This window comes from Aulonocara stuartgranti (assembly GCF_965226115.1).
Source record: "Aulonocara stuartgranti genome assembly, chromosome: 7".
Taxonomy (NCBI): domain Eukaryota; kingdom Metazoa; phylum Chordata; class Actinopteri; order Cichliformes; family Cichlidae; genus Aulonocara; species Aulonocara stuartgranti.
In genome coordinates, this window is record NC_138945.1 from 48803523 (window position 1) to 48821508 (window position 17986).

The 17986-nt window shown below is 39.3% G+C and overlaps 1 protein-coding gene across 1 annotated transcript in view; it reads right to left on the reverse strand.

Annotated features, from left to right (window-relative positions):
* Window positions 1-11661, reverse strand: part of cspg4 (chondroitin sulfate proteoglycan 4) — a 76710-nt gene extending 65049 nt beyond the window's left edge. Inside the window, exon 1 of the mRNA XM_082541727.1 lies at window positions 11508-11661. Coding sequence (XP_082397853.1) covers window positions 11508-11583 — 76 coding nt within the window. The 5' untranslated portion in view covers window positions 11584-11661. The remainder of the gene's footprint in view (window positions 1-11507) is intronic.
* Between the last annotated feature and the right edge of the window lie 6325 nt (window positions 11662-17986).

Genomic DNA, 17986 nt, shown 5'->3' on the forward strand with positions numbered 1-17986 from the left:
TTCCCATGGGGACTATCCAATGGCCCAGGCCGGACTCAATATAGTACATCAGACTGCATAACTAGCCACAAAAAACAGGTTGTTCTTGGATCACAGTAATCCTTCCTTATCATCTGCATTTTTGGTTTGGCTGATTACTTGTTGACTTCAATGCACCCGCCTGGTGCTGTCAGTTGCTTAGAGTCCCGATTTGTTTTTCTCATTTTCTAATGAGAAGTTAAAGGGCAATATATATTTACTTCTTCTAATTGTTTTTAATAAAGCTTATTGTTGTTTTTGAGCTTGATCTCCCTCCCCTTTGATGACACGTTAATAATGCGTTGAAATGGGAATACATGCTTAGTGATGATAGAGAATTATTGGGTAATGTAATGCAATGGTTCAAAATGATATGTGTTTTATGAGTGTGTTGGTCGTGTTCATGTAGAAAACGCTGCAAAGGCTTTAAGCTACTAAGTGAAGATGCTTCCAAAACAAATACAGCGAACAAACAACCTCTAAAGAGCTTTATAGACATGGGAAAGCCAATATTGTTACCATCAGATCAAGCCCAGCTAAGAACAGAATATTTTCCCATCATCAAGAGGTGTCTTGGCAAATGTGAGATGAGCCTTTGTGTTCTTTTTGGTCAGCAGTGGATGCCTCAACTCTTGCATGGATGCCATTTTTGCCCAGTCTATGTATTATTGTTGATTCATGAACTCTGACCTTAACTGAGACAAGTGAGGCCTGCAGTTCTTTAGATGTTGTTCGGGGTTGTATTGTGAACTCCTGGTTGAGTTGTTGAATTTTGGTTTTCTCCATTTGATAATGACTCTCACTGTATAACTGTGAAGGTTCTCAGTCATCCATGTCATCGTAGTCTAAGGAGCTTGGAAAGAAAAGCGTCTGGACTTCTTTAAGTTGCTTGAAGATGTTTCACCTCTCATCCGAGAAGCTTCTTCAGTTCTAAGGTCAAATGCTGGAGAGAACCAGAGGACTTAAATCTGGAGTCCCAAATCCTTAAAAATGGCTTTGTAACCCTTTCCAGCTGGATATATGTCGATGACTTTGCTTCTCTGTTGTTTCTTTAGATGGTGGCATGATGTGTTGCTTTTAGAAGTCTTTTAGCCTGCTTCACTTTGTCGGACAGGTTGTATTTAAGTGATTTCTCGATGCAGCAGGTCTGTCGGTCATCGGGCCTGGGCATGGCTAGTGAATACGGTTAATCACAGTTAATTCATGATTCATGAAAAACTGAATTTTCCTCAATATCCTGAATCATCTAATTGTGACAAATTTGCAAATAAATAAGTAATCAGGAAGGGAGCAAATACGTTTTTACAGCAGGTTTTGAGGATCTGTTTTGCCATCACTGTGTGAAAGATTCAACACATAATTGCACAAAGAGCTTGTGTAACTTGGCAAAGCAGTGACGTGTGTTTCAGCTCCTCTGTGTAGCTGTTCTCTGCTTCATGCTACTGCAGACAGTCAGTCAAACTAAACTTCATGGGACACATCATTTCCTCTGGTTATTTTAAGCCTTCGTAACCAATGCAATGACGACATTTGCTCTGGTCCCTCAACACTGGGATCTGTGTGAGCCACAATGCATAAAGAAAACACACATAAACACTTTCTCTTACACGCACACATACACACAGCCAAAATCCCCACCCTGGATCCCCTTTCCCTCCCTTCCTCCCTTCCTCCCTTGTCTCTTTCGTCAGCCTAGTGTGAAGCAACATGCTCTTGCTTGGCGCTACTGTCTAGCTATATTTAACTAGGCCATGCTATTCCAGAATGCCAGATCCCAGGGCTGGTGCTATCCCCACCCCCTTTGATTCTGTATGAACCCAGCTTGTAATGAGGCCACCTGGCTTCAAATTGCTCAGGTCCCTCTGTGGTGTTGATCAAGATGTTCAACAGGATGAGATCTGGCGCTGGTCTGCATGCTGTGAAAAGTGTCTGTCCTAACCGCAGCCCCCCGCTGCTGTGTTTTTGGAATAATATAGCAGGAGACTAGCTATTTGATAGCAGGAGACTAGCTATTTGGATAAAAAGGGGAATTTCATCGCTGAAAATCATGCATGTGGAAAAAAACACATCTGTGTTAAATTTTTTGGAGAATTTCCCACGTCACATCTAAGGAGTTTGCAGGAAAAACTCTAAACTCTGTCAGTCACCAAATGCGCCAAGCAGAACTATGCTGTTTGTCCCTGGAGGTTCTCGCACTGCAGCAACTCGTCTTGCCGTCCTGGAGCAAAGGCTTATAACAACTAGGAGTGGACGACTAATTAGAAGCACAAAAAACTATTAGTCTGGAGTCTGATGTCTCATGATTAACCACTGCAGCCTTGTGCTTGTGAGTCATACACCCTCTGGGCTGGAGGGAGTCCCCACAGTTGAAGTGGATTTCTCTATATTTAAAAACAGTGAGTCATATTCATCTGCACACTACCACTGATTCACTTAAAAATAGCATGCTCATTTCTCTAAGGAACAGTGTGAACAAAACAATTATACTTGAGAAATGTGCAGTTCGACATATAATATATTGCCATCTTTTTTCATTTGCTGTACAGCATTTGATGTATTTTGTTTGGCTGACTGTATACAAAACTTCGTTTTCAGGAAGTTGGAGGGCTGCCAGGAGATTAATAATGGCTCCTGATAACAACCCAGTCTGTACATCTGTTTCAAGCAAAAAGCAACAAGCAACCCTGAGAATACTTCAAAACTTGGCTAATTGACATTCTTCCACCACAGATGTTTTGTCTATATTCGGTACGCAAAATCAGTGGGACAGTCTGATTAAAGCCTCCAGCTTTGCCTCGCTCCTAACTGACCAAGCCAGCTCCAGATGTTGCAGTGGAAACCTCAGGCTTTTCCCAACATGTCCTCATATGAATCAGCTCAACACTGGAAACATTTTTCCCATGATTCATGCTGCTTTTCCAGCGCCTGTGCTTGCCTTTTGTTACCCTACTGGCAACATTTGTCTGATTCCAGGACATGTGAGTAACAGGCAGTGCAGTGTTCAACAAAGAAGGCACTGTTCCCCAATAAAAACACAGACATAATTTACGTCATATGATCATTAAAAAGAAAAAAACATCTGATGAGATGATCAACAAGACAAACAAAGAAGAAAGATTTTGAAAACTGATTTAGAGGGAATAAGTGATTCCACAAAAGGTCTTTGGAATGAGAAAAAATTTTGTTAATCCCTTTCCCCTCCTCCTTTTCATGTATTTTCAATTGATAAAGGAAACAATGGCAGCCAGAACAGAATGGATTCTTCTTTATTCAAATGATAAAATAGACTGTCCTCAAAAAAAAAAAAAAAAAACCCAAACAAAACAAGAAAACCCCATAGAGGCGGCTCATATCGAGACATCTGGTCATGCATAATTCCTGCTTATTGAAAACTTGGCCGTTCTGTGATGATGAGAATTTTCTCTAGAGTTCTCATTTTGGGCACTAAACTCCCCAACAGCTCTTATCAAAAATAAACACAGTTCATTTGGTGCAGCCAGTTAAGAATGCAAGTCCATCATTCTCAGGGTCATAACACACTTTGAATGTAAATGTCCCACACAGATTCTGGCCCCATTGCGGTCCTACAGGTATCATAATGTGCATAAAATTATCACATTATTACAGTTTTGTTTTGTGGGCTTTTTGGGGGGGATGGTGGTAGGGGGGGGGGGGGGGGGGGGGAGCAGTACTTTACTGTACAAGGTTGCCTGCTCCTATGCCAAAAATGTATTTTAGGGTGTGTTTAACACGCTGGTTCCTTAACAACGCTCATAAAAAAGTTTCAGTTCCTTTGACAGACTGAACCTTAAGTTTTGCTTTTTACATTCATAGCACCAAAACTGGAGTACACACAAAAAGTATCTTCAGTGACAAGAAGAAAAACAAGTACTTCAGCAGGTGGTTTGGACTCCAAAGAGTCGTGGTCTTAATATTTTTTAATTAGCCTGAGGAGACAGAAGGCACTCTGACAGCTTAAATCCACAAGGACCTGGAGCAATCTACCTGCCGCCACCTTAAAAAGCTGTGTGTAACTATTTTGAGGAGTTTGGCCACAAACTTGGGCATCTTCATATAAATACTTGCCTTGAAAATCTCATCCATTTCAAACAGAAATGAAAATTTACACTGTCAACATGCATCAAATTTGCAGGTGTTTCTCAGTTTCAGTGTCTCAAGGTGTTTCAAATCTGGACCTTACTGTATGCGTGGCTAGATTCCCACACAGATATACAACCTCTAGTAATTTAAGCAAATGACAAAGCATGGCAGCAGGATGTAAATACAACACATTATGTTGCAATGAGTGTAATTAAATATTCCATCAATAACCTTGGACAGATTTAAAAGGAAAATATATGTTTTAGCATGTGATGTTTCATAATTATTGCAATTTTTTTATCCTTTGCCTACACCTCCACCACCAATATCTCTCTCAAGCCATTTAAATAATATTTTTTCTCAGTTATGTCTGCCAGTGGTATTCATTCACTACTTGTTTTTGTCATGGTTTTAGAGAAAAATTATTGGTCACATTTTTTGTACAGTGTGGTGTTTTGATAAATGTCAGCTATTTTCCTCCCTTGCCAGCGCAGCTATAACCCCGTGCTGTTGCTGCTGTAGCTAAGAATTGCCGAAAATTGTATGGCGACGAGGTAATTGTAACAATCTGAAATTCCAAATAATCACCTACAGACCTGAAATCTGGTTACAGAATCTCCATTACTCAGCCATACTACCAACTTATCTGATTGCCTTGAAAGGGGTTAAAACAGCACAGGAAGCCCTGCTGGAATAGCTTCTGAACGTCTAACTAGGGACAAAATCTGGGCCTGTGTTTATGCACAGAAACTCTTTTGTGCACACACCCCAAGCTAAATGACTTCTGTGTGTGGGCTGTCTGCCTGCTCTGAGCAGATCATAACCCTAAAAAATAATCTGAGCCGCCTTCCAATGACAGCCAGCAATCTCAAAGAGAACAATGTTGGAAAGATCATCTGCCAGAGGAGTACAGAGTCTTCAAGGCAAGGGACATGTATGTATGTTTTGTTTTTCAGGGTTCTCGCATCACACTGAGAATAAAGTGATATGTACTTTATCACGTGTGCTTTTGAAGACACTGAATGCCTCAATGTCAGAATTTCTCTCTTACTCTGGCATTGACATCTACAGCTGCATAAAAGACATCTTGATAAACTTGATATCTTCATCCTATGTTATGATTACTCTGTTACTCAGATTTAGTTATGTATGGCTCATTTTTTTTGTCAATGTAGTGATCTTTCCTGTCAAGACCTATGACAGGAACAGAAGGATTTGCATTACACGAGCCGAGCTCAAACTAGGACTATCAAAAATGTAACTCCAGATGCTCTCATGGCCCCTCATCAATTATATTTTTATTATCATATGATATTTTAGAAGCATATGCACTAGACGCTGACCGTCTGGGGCTCCAAGATGGTTGTTCCAAGGTCATCCAAATTCTTGGGATCCCGCTAGCTAATGCAAATGACGGAAACTATGAAAACACCTTGTAAATTGGCTGGGGCTGTGCTGCTGAGGTGAAAGAAAGGATAAGGTGGTCAGCAAGCCCAACTGTTCTAAGGCCTTTTGTATTTTACATTTCTTGCTTGCAGCTGACTTGCTTATCTGACCACAGCAGCACGTTGTGAATGAGCACCAGTGTCTTGCTCAAGGACAAGCTGACAGAAGTTATTGCTTTTACAGCAATCAAACCTCTAAAAAACTCTATTATTGGCCCGCCACTGTAATCACTGAACAGACATGCTGTTCATTCTGTAGCTGCAGGTCAAATATAAAATTATACCTGTAGTAACAAGATGAAGCTATAGAAAGGAAAGGAGCAGGGTAAGGCAGGTTGCCTATACAGCTAATTTTGGATTCTCGCAATGATGTTTGCCTCAGGCCAGAATCCTAAAAAAAAAAAAAAAAAAGCAGTTAATAAACCACGACTCACTGAAACTTTCTCTCTGAAAGTGGCAGGATGAAACATCAGGCAGGCAGAAGTGAGGAAGGTTATATCATACGAGAAACATTATCAATATTGATAGTTGTCCATGCTTCGAGATGAAATAAGGGTCTCATTTTCATGACGCATTAAAGAAGGAGCTTGGCAGTGAGCAGAATGTTGTCTCAAGTACAAGGGCCACTCATATACTGCACTTAAGTTTTTGATGACATGCACTTCGTCTGCAGTGCATAAGCAATCAGAGTTGAGGTTTTTTTTGTTTTCTTTAAGGCAAATGTTAAGATAAAACAACATAACAAAACCCTGCTTTCTCCTCAATGATGGGATTTGTATTATTGTGTTTTGAAGCAGATTATAGCTCATATTTTCTTGGGAAATAAAACATGGCTGTGTCTGAACTGTCCACCAATTCGCTATGTAAGTGCATAAGCCTTCTATATCTTGACTGTGAATTTCCCCTATAGTGCACTACAAAGCAGTGAAGTGACGCTATGAAAGGTAGTGTACAGAAGAAGGAGCGCTACATCCATCGAGACATCATGTGTTGCAGCCTGTTTATCTGTTATGAAACAAACAACCCCCCCCCCCCCCCCCCCCCCCAAAAAAAAAAACCCCAAAAAAACAAAACAAAACAGAGACACCAGATATGGAGCTAATTTGATTTTCTTACTCTTTGAGAGTGCCTGGCAAGCATAATGCTCCTCAGATGTTTCAACCGTGCAGTGGCTCATCTCCTTCTATGCCAGAGCAGCATGACTTTCAAATTACAGATTTTAGCTGGTCAATTTAAACTGTAAATGTGTTAGTGGAAAGTAGCTTGCTTATGAAATGAAAAGCATAATGATAATTCATAAAAGATTTGTAGCACAGTTGCAGTTTCTCTCATCCTTTTGTAAGTGGATACATTTACGGTAAAGTATGCAGAAATGAATAGGTGTGCATAGATTAATATGGTAGTAATGTGTATAGATTGTGCTGTTATCCGTTACAGTGTTTACTTATTCTAACTGTGTCCACTATGTAGCAAACACTATATAGTGGATGGGTGTGTCTGATGTTGGTCCACTAGGATCAACATGAAACTGATAAGTCATGTTGTGATGCCGTTGCCCTGCACTGTGGTGGAAAAGAGGAAAAAAGTCTTTCTTTATACAAAACTCTCTTTTGGAACAAATGGTAAGCATTTCTAAAGTTTTCTTTATGAAGTTATGCAAAACAACAACTATATTACCAACTTAGCTTTGCTTTCAGCCAAATTTAGGTTACTTATGTTGGTTTGCTTGTGATAGCTTTTCACCGCATTAGCTAACTTCTTGGCTAATGCTAACTCTAAGCTTAGAGAACGTGATTGGTCAGCTGCAATGTTGAACCCAGCATTGTTATGACAGTGTACTAACAACACTAACATGGATATAAGACGCTCAGTTTTAATACAAAAGCATTTCACTGTGAGCTACAAGCACCTGGTCCTCCCTTGAGAGAGAAAAGGCAGATGAGGAGCTGCGTGTTCTTCCCTCCTTTTATAAACACAGATTTTCTTGTTTACATTTACTCCAAAAGCTACTTTTCTATCCTATCTTAGCTTTACGTTGTGTTTAGACTAAAAGTTGAGGGAAGGGTCACGAAGCATGTCTGCGGGACCAGTACAACCTGGAATAAAGGCTAATCTCATCAATTTCCCAGCACAAATATTGGATTTATTAATCTTCTGTGCAGACACTTGTAGTCACACCATTTTCCCTGCCAACTCTCAAGGAACATGTGGAGGCCTTGTATACGGACACTTCACAAAGCCGAGGCAAATTCCATATTTATTTTTTTTTCTTGTTACCATAGTAACATTATACCCATGGGGAGATAGCTGGCTCATATGCAGTCTTGGGATGCAAATCCCTTCGTTAAGCTTTGCAATTGAAAATGCAAACACATTCAGCAGAAAGACATCTCTGAAACACTTACAAATGTGCATAAAATATTTGATATTGTTTGTAGTAGATGTTCTCTTAATGTGTGTTATCTGAGCAATTTAGGAAAAGCTTCCTCAATTAGGTATATGGGAATTCAAACGGTGCTTTTGCGATGATAGATGGTATGTATTTCATAACATATTCATTGGCAGCAATTTGCACAGCAGCATTTGTTCTGCCAGCAGGAGCTTGTCTGTTCATATCTGTATTTTAGAAATGCCTACATCTCATAAAGGGATTTTCAGAAAGCAAAACAAGACAACAAACAAGATACCTAATTTAGAAAGATTTGCAAGAAAAAAGGAAATCAGTAAATAAGTAAATAACAGCCAACAGTGGGAGTGGCAGTAGATGTGACTTCCTTAGGAACATCAAACTTTGTGCACTTATCAACAGACAGAAAAATGAGGAAAAACTCTATTACCAGGGCAACCAAACAACGTGTATGCACTGGGGAGCTATTTATGATTTGGAAATAACTACCCATCCAATTTTTTCAAACTTTGTTAAAGGGCAGCTTTAAAGTCTGCTGAACAGATAGAGAGCTGCAGGGTGTTTTAAAGACTCAGAACAGGAACATGTCAAGTCCAATTTCAGACACAACCATGATAAAGCGAGTTTCTCTTGATATGAAAAAAGTGCTCTCATAACGAATGAATACAGAATACTACAGATTTTCTGGCTGTGTGTCCAAAAAATATCGCTTTTGTTGCAGGAATTTGTATTAGAACTGCAGACATTACTTGCCACTGGCCTTACAGATAAGGTCAGAGTTCATGATTCAGAAACAAGAAGGTGACTGGGCAAAAATGGCATATGTGGGAGTGTTTCTAGGCAAAAACAAAACAAAACACTGCTGACCAAAGAGAACACAATTTCCCACATTTTTAGAAAAGCATCTGGTTTTAAACTAACACACCATTTAATAGAAAAAAAGATAATAGTAACAGTCAAATATAGTGGTGGTAATGTGATTGTCTGGGGCTGCTCTGCTGCTTCAGGAGCTGGATGACTTGCTGTAATTGACGGAACCATGAATTCTGCTTTCTATTCACAAATCCTGAAGTAAAGAATATCTGGCCATCAGTTTGTGCCATGAAGCTCAAGCGCACTCTCATTTGGGTTATTCAGCAGGACAATGATCCGAAACACACCAGCAAGTTAGTAGCATGCAATACAAAATGGTTTTGGAGTGGCCTAGTCAAAGTCTGGACTTAAATCCAATCAAGATGTTTTGGCATGACCTTAAACAGGTAGTGGCTGAATTAAAAGTATTCTGCAAAGAAGATTGGGACAGAATTCCTCCAGAGTTATGTGAAAGACTTTTTTTCTGCCTTGATAAATAAAATCATCTTTTAAAAACTGCATTTTTGCATTAATTCACATGTCACGTGAGTACTATGAAAAAATTTGGGGTGATTTTTGGTAAGTGTGACATTAAATAAAAAAATAAAAAAAATCAGAAACAGAGCAAATACTTTTTCACAGCAATTTAAGTGGATGAAAAACAGCAGCATAAGACTCAATTGGAAAATGGGATATTGCACCACAGAAGAAAGCTCATATAAAGTGTTGTGATAGTGGACGTCTCACTGTGCTGCTTGCTTCTGCTGTTGTGGCAGAAGTGATTATATTTCTCTGGACTTGGAGAACTGCAATAAAAGTGACTACAAGTCTACCACTTCAGTATGGGCATCCCCAGTAGAAAGGTGCAAACGACTACAAAAAATACCAAAGCATCTGGACACTGTGCATGCGTGCATGTCCCGTGACAGCTGAAGACTTAAACACTGGGAGGAAATGAAACCCTCTGTAAGCCTTCTAGGATGCCTATGGAAGAATCCCCCAACAGCTTGTGGCAGGCATTTTGTAGAGCAGAGGGGGCCAAAATCTAATCAGTGACTTGGTACATCTGGTCAACATTAGCATTTAGTTCTCTAGGGTCAGTGGGTGAGTGCTGTTCACACTGAGGCACAGAGGATTGTGCCAGCAGAAAATTAGATGAGGAGAAATCGTTCCCCGGTGCAGTTTTTGTGTTATATTCTGCCACATTTTCAATCAAAGGAACATTTCATCTTAAAAATGTAGAGAACTGCAAAGCTACTGTAACTATAACACCAACATGTGAATGTGTACTTTATATCTAAATAAAGACATAAATTACAGTTATGCAAAAGGCTAGCAAATAAATCGCTAGCAAATCATATTTTTCTGTACTCAGACAGCACTGTTTGCTCAGTGTAAAGCTAATTCTTCAGCAGAGGGGTCACTGTCACGCCCGTCAGCGGGGTTTATCTAGAAATGAGCAAACAGAATGGCAGATGACTCTTTTCATGCTTGCCGTGAACAGATCACAGTGCCGAAGAACCGAGTCCAGCTCCCCGGCCGAGCTTTGACTATGTGCCACTAAAACAAAGCAATACTCCTACATGCAGATCAAGGGACACTTTTTCACTTTAGCTGCCAATGGAGACATTTGTCCAGACTTAATTGGAGTGGAATTTTCAGCGAGGGTTTGAAAATCTGACAGCAGGGGGAAAACAATGGGCCCAACAGCTGCTCAAGTCCAAGGCTGAACATGCCAACTTGCCATGTGTACAACTTTGTGGCAATGTGAGTTATTTAAGCTGTTTGAAGACAGGGGGGTTTCATTTCCCATTAAGACACACAGCACTCTGCATCTCACACAAACTGCACTTGCATCCAGCAGGACTAAACTAGCTCATCATAGTGAGAAAGTATATCTGTACCTCTTTACTCTAAGGGATCATTGTATAATCCTTTGGCCATCAAGCGGCTGCTTCCTGTAAACGCACACACACTGCCTCTCTCACTCGTTTACTAGCACCTCTCTCTCTCTCTCTCTCACTGCTACTTTCATCTCTCTTCTCTCTTGTTGGATAAGGAGCGGCTCTGCCTTCCACTGTGCACTTCCCCTCTGAAAGAGCCATTCATTGCTGCCGGCAGCAGGACCTCAGCTAAGAGGGCTTCAACTTCTCTACCTCCTGCCTTTTGGCAACACGCTTTCAATGCAAACATTCCCAAGGTAAATGCGCTCACTCATTCAGCTCACCACAGACTTGAAAGCAAAAAAAAGAAAAAAAAAAAAGAAGAAAAAATGCGATAGAGGAGAAGCCGACAGATGTTGCCCCAGCCTTTGGACAAGTGGTCAGACCATTGCTCATCTTTTCCTCAGTGTATTGAGTTTCATCGAAGAATATAAAAGGTTTTACAACAGTGAGTGACATGTGTCCCGTGAGAATGAATAAACAACAGTAAAAGGGAGACAACTGAAGATCTGATGTGGAGTTACTTAGAAAGTTTGTAGCCCAGTGCAGCATCTGTAAAGGATAACGTTGATACTGGGTTTGTTTTGAGGGATTAACTTGTCAGCCAACCATGGTTGGATTTATGCAGAGGGGAAGCCTCAGACAGAGATGGTGATCTGATCTTTTTCTGTGGATCTCTGACAAATGGGAGCAGAAGGGGAGAGCCAGGACACTAAAAGAGGGATTTGCAGTGGCACTTACCTCCATGACCAGGGCTGGGGAGGCAGAGCAGTACACTCAGGAAGGCACCAACAAAAACCAGATGCAGGGCTCTCATATTTTCGTTGCTGAAGAGTTAAGTCCTCCACTGTTGTGTTAAAGACACTCCATTCAGAAGAGACTGAATGAGTTTCCAGTTTTGGGACCTGCTACAAGATACTTCTCTATGTGAAGGGGCAGGGCTGGGGAGGGACCGCTAGAGGGACGCCTTCTTTCCAACCCCAGCCCCTACCCTTCTCCAGCACACTTGCACGTGCACACGTTACACACACACAGATCTTCAAAGAATGGAAAATCATAACCAGACTCTCTTTGCTGACCCGACACTTACATATTTTTACAAGTACAATACCCGTTTATACATATATTTGTCTCTCATACGCACACACACGCACACAACAAATTTACACGCATCAATTTACATGGCTTTTGTAACACCACACAAATCAAAACTCTGACACGACAAGCTCACTACTCCAGTGGATTTTTTCCCTTTTGTCTCAGTCTGTAATTGGAGTGCCCTTTAGAGACCAGCAGCTCCCGTTTGCAAGGATAAACCCTTTACTTTTAATTAAAGACAACTCAGGTTGCCATTGGTGCTTTATCTTTCGAGCCTTTCCCTTGATCAATGTCTGGCTCTTCATGTTTTTGTTCAACAAACCTGCTCCTGAAGCTAATTAAGCTCACACTTGAGTGTGGAGTAGAGGTTGGTTGCTCTGGATTTGCATTCTCTCTTGTCTCCCTATTGATAGGGCAGGGACAATAGAAAAGTTTTACTGCGCAAATAAAGCACTCGGGGAAAGACTTTATTTGTGGTGAGTGCTGTCGCTGATTGTTCTCCACTTGGCTTATACTTTCATTTCTGGTAATGAACATGCATACACTCATCACAAGGATTAGTATTTTCTGGCTGGATGCTAAGATTAAACCTCAAATTCACTCGCAAAGCTTGAACGTTCAATTTCATCTGTCTCACAGTCAGCAGATTGGCAACTTATTCGTCACTCTTGCTGACAGCTGAAATGGGAATACAATTAGAATATTCTGAACACTTCCTCTCAGGTGTGGAATGACTTTACAATAGCTATTCGCCGTTCACTGCAGCCCGTGCAGATTAATTAGACTTTTGCTTTTCAGCTGAACAAACAATGCCTCTGAAATTACCTTCAAATTAACTGGCATGTGAAATATTACAGATAATTTCAAATGACTTATGACAGTCAGGAGAGCTTTTTGCATTAACTGTGGATTGATTGGACTGCATATTTGTTAGTCTCAGACTTGGTGAACGGACAACCTGAAATGTTTAAAATAAGCACTTTTTGTCTCTCAGTTGTATTTCATACATCTGAGGAGAAAATAACAAGCTTCCTTTCAACCACATGGTCTTGTATGTGTAAAACTTCCCATCCCATAATGTGGATAGTGCATAATCTTAGCTACGGTGGTCGCTGTAGGACAAACATATTTTAGTTAGCCAAGAGAGACCTGTTCCTGTGTTTCTGCTATTGTTTAGACTGGTTCTGGAGCTGCCCCAGAGTTGTCTCCTATCTGTAGGAGTCTACTGTTTACCTCAGCTGTCAGTGTCGGGTTGTTGCTCTCTCTGTCTGACCCTTACTGAATAAACTCTCATATGATGTGAGAATGTAATCAAACTGTTTATCAGTTTATCAGAAAATATTATTTTTAGGATGATTCAGCCTAATATTAGTTGGCAGAATGTAGGCTTATAACATGTCACTGTTGTTGCTTAGGGTCGCATGTCTAATCTGCTGACAATAAGTAACTACAACAATATCGGGAATAAATAACATGTTTATGCACATTTTCATGTGTTAGAGCCCTGGCTTCAGTTCAGGAGATGAGGCCTGAGGTTATGAGAAAGAGGATGACATTTTCGCTTCTTTGGTGTAGAGTACCCCTTCTCTGGCAATATGCTAGTATGTGGCCAGTCTCTAACCACATACCAGCCACTATATTCAAATATGATGCTGGGAACATGGCGGCCTCCACAAACCGCAAACCTGCTCCTGTGTATTTTCAATGTAATAATTCTAAGTTTGAATGCATTGTACACATAAGCACTTTTTATTTAAATAGCATAAAAGCCCAATTCTCCAAAACACGATTGTGTTGAATAAAACAAAGGCGTAGATCCATTTAACATGAAGAAGACCTCATTTCTCCACATTTCAAAAAAGAGCATGAGCCACTGTAACCATTGGAAGACCTGTAAAAACATATCATACTTGTAACACAACACCATTTATTGCTGGCAACCTTTTCTGTCACCAAAGCCTTACTGACTATTTCAACATGACACAAGCTACAATTAAAACGCTCCCTCTGAGCCTTAGCCAACCGTTTGCACCAATGACATGCTCTCACCTCCCTGGGGATGCATAACTCTCCCTGGAGGGATGTCACCCACTGATATGAGTGGGCTCCTGCAGTATGTGAAAGCAAAGGCAGGCTTATGTAACCCACAACACCAGGAACCCCTTTACCATAAGCATGACAGATGATGTAAGTAGATATGTGTGAACTTGTCTATATTAAAGTAAATTGATGCTATTTATGAGACTTTTTTTTGGTAATAATGAATATGGTCATGCAGTGATTAAAGGTGTCCTGTGGAGGCTTTTAAACAATCAGGTTTTTGTTTACATTCAAATATGCTCACAAAGTACATAATACGTATCCTCGAGGTCTACAAGCATGTTGAATGTATTTCCAACCTCGTAAAACATCTGCTTTTTGTTTACATCGCTATGTGTAATTCTTTATGCCTATTTTTACAGCTGTGCTGTGCTGTCTGCAATTGCTGTCTCTTTACATTATGCTGATATTCTGCATGTATGCATTTAATGTGGTGCAGCACAAGACAAAAGCAAATAAAGATTCACTCAAACATTACACTGCAAAAAAAAAAGTGAAAAAAAAACATGATATACCATTAAATCTGTTGTTTTTTTGTTTTTTTTTGCCACCATAGTCCAGCAGGACTACCTTGAAGCACAGTGTCTGTGATAGGGATGCGGTTATTGCTGCGGACTTGTTAGGAATCATTTGCCTGTGAACATTTCAAGGAGCAACATTAGCATTCATTTAGAGTAATGTTTCTGTCCAGAAGGTGAAGATAAGGTTCTCCATTCACATGGATAACATGGTTCAGTTCATTCCACTGGCTGGGCCATAGCTCAAGAGGTAGTTGGTACTCCTTGCAAAGTACTTTTTGAGACATAACTAAACAACTGCATTTTATTTACAATTGCCCATAGTAAGACCCAACCCATCAAAAAATTAGCCCAAAAATTCTGATTTTTTGGAACTGAGATGTTTATTGACCCTTATAACAAAATTCACAATTTTTTTTGCTATATCATTTTGTGTATGATATATTTTTGTATCACATTTGATACATTAGGTGTTTTTGGCAACTGTTTGTTAACAACAACAATGTTAATTTTAGAATAAAAAAGAATTTTGTTCCTAACATTTTGAAATTATGGCAAGTATTGATCATGTTGATGAGATAGAGGTCTCAGAAACTCATGTGTCAAATATGATACAAAGGGCATTATAGAATTAATTACAGTTCTGTCATTAAAACAAGGGAGAATCTGATGGGTTGTAATTCAGCATTCTGGTAAAGAAATGTTTAAATGTACGTGAGACAGTTTAATTTTTTATTTGTTTAGTCACAGCCCTGGTGATGTTTTTCATAGCAAGTAAAGAATCAATGTAAAAACAAAAATAAAACAATCTAATAATTAATCTACTTGTGATATCTACAAGTACATATACACTTTACTGCCAAAAGTATTCGCTCATCTGCCTCCACACTCATATGAACTTGAGTGACATCCCATTCTTCATCCATTAGGTCCTAACCTTTGCACCTATAGCAGCTTCATCTCTTCTTGGAAGGATTTCCACAAGGTTCAGGAGTGTTTATGAGAATTTTTGACTATTCAAGAAATGCATTTGTGAGGTCAGACATTGATATGTGATGAGAAAGCCTGACTCACAGTCCCCACTCCAATTGATCCCAAAGTTGTCCTATCGAGTTGAGGTTGGAAATCTGTACAGGCCAGCCAAGTCCTTTTACACCACATTTTCTCATTAAAACTTGCACAGTCATATTCTAACCAGAACGGGCCATCCCCAAACAAAGTTGGGAGCAAATTGTCCTAAATGTCTTAGTATGCTGAAGCATTTAGATTTATTTCCACTGTAACTAAGGGACTAAGCACAACTCCTGAACATGCAGAAAATATTTTTAAGAAAATCTGAGAGCCATTTTTTTAACCTCCTAGGACCTGGCGTTCACATATGTGGACATCACATTTTGGGTTGTCTAGAGCAAAATATTACATTTTGCTCTACAAGGGCCTGGTATCCACTTACGAGGACATTATACTGCCACTGTGCTATTGAAATTTTAAACAAATATCCTCATATGTGAATCTCATTTTTCTCAGGAACAAAGATTTGGTAAAAAAAAAAAAAAAGAAATCTGGTAATTCTTTGTTTTTACATTCATCAGGTGCCAATCAACCCAAATATTGAAGAGAAATTAAAAATGCATGCCATTGAAGACTTCGGGTCTTAGGAGGTTAAAGAAAGTAGAGATTATTTGCTAACTGGGGAAACAGTGAAAATGTTTTGTTTTCCAACTGTCCTCTCCAATCTTTAAGTCACAGTGGCCACTGATTTCACTCATTGCCATGTAACAGTAACGAACCAATATGAGTGCACCTAGTGATATGCCAGGTAAGTAGCAGGTAAGTAAAAATTGCCACTGAACCAATCTTTTCCTCCCAGCATTTGAATTTCTGTTTAAGCTAAATTAGGGCATTTAGCAGACCTTTCAATGTTGTCTTATTGTACCATCCTTTTACATCTGCAAAGACACATGAAACACAGATTGGAAATACTGAACTAAAATGATTCTTATTTGACTTTGACAGGTTTATGTTAGTCTGATGAAAATTTGATATTGAAACATTTTTAATGTAAAAGATATTTTTATAAATGAACACTGTAGATTGTCTCCCTATCACTTGTATTTGTGTTAGTAGCATTATCACTGTGGGAAGGACAAATGATTAATGTATATCGTAATATGTATCTACCTCAAAGGATATCTACCTATGTATCTAGAAGTGTTTATACTTTTCTGCTACAGTATAACACACATTGCTTTTTCCTGTTATATCTCACTAACTTGCCTGAGGTTAGCGTCAGTTCAGGTGACAACAACAAGTTTTATCAGATGTCATTTGTCTTTGTTAATGCAGTCTTTTCATAGAGCAGAAACTGGACACATATTGCAGAAATATCACCTCTCAATTCATGCTGGAAAGAGAGAGCAAGCTCGACTTTCAACACATAGTCTCAAATATCACCTTCGTGCATTGCTCCAGCCGTCTGGCCAGACCGCCCCGCGCTCTCAAAACTCCAGACTTGATTAAACCACAAAAACTACGTCAATGTTATGTGAAGCCTTTTTTCCAATGTCAAGATAGAGACTTGAGCTTAATGCCAGATAATCGCAGTGGTCTGTTTTGATCACCATGATTTAATGCTTTTAAGACACACTGTAATAATCAAGCACCCCCTGAACAAAGACAGCAGTGAGAACCTTATAGACGAGAAAATAGAAGAGAACTGCATATCCTTAACTTTTTCCAAGAGCTATCACTTCTCCATGCCTTTTTAGCTAATACGAACCCACTCTCTTTTGGTTTTCTTAGTGAGTATAATAGCTCACTTTTTATTCATTAGTTCAATTAATTGACTAATGTTCACTTTTCTGCACATTAATCTTTGTTCTTTGATTCTTTAAGTGCCATTCAAAGTGGAACTACATGAAAATATAAAGCAAAATGAAGCTTCATAACATTAATCTTTTACTACCCAGTCATTTTTTTTCATTGTAATTTCAGTTTAGATTGAACTTAAAGTGCCTGTCTAACATCAATGATCACTATAAGGTGTGCAAGTCTTTTACAAAATACTAGGTTACTTGAAACATGTAGTACAACATGTAATTATATTTTAGAAATTACAAAGGTTAGCTGCTAGAATTGAGTGATTAATAATCTCTGCATCAGAATGTATTTTTTTAAATGACTTTCTAACACTATTCATGACTCAGTGCTTGGATAAGATTTTGTCAATTTTAACTGTTTCTGTTGAGGAGTGAGCACCAGAGCCCAAAGTGGAACTTCTCATATACCGTGTTATGATTAGATTAGCATTTGAGTGTTTTTATATAAATGTTTATACTGCCAGTTTAATAAATATGTCCTGCACGAGAGATGTTAACAAGCTTCCACTGTCTAGATATATACTGGTGGGACATCAGTTGAGATGTATTTATTTTAAGCTATGTCAAGCTATGTCTCCCAAAATCCTTAAAGGTAAAGGTGTTACAGCGTGAATAACACCCTTAA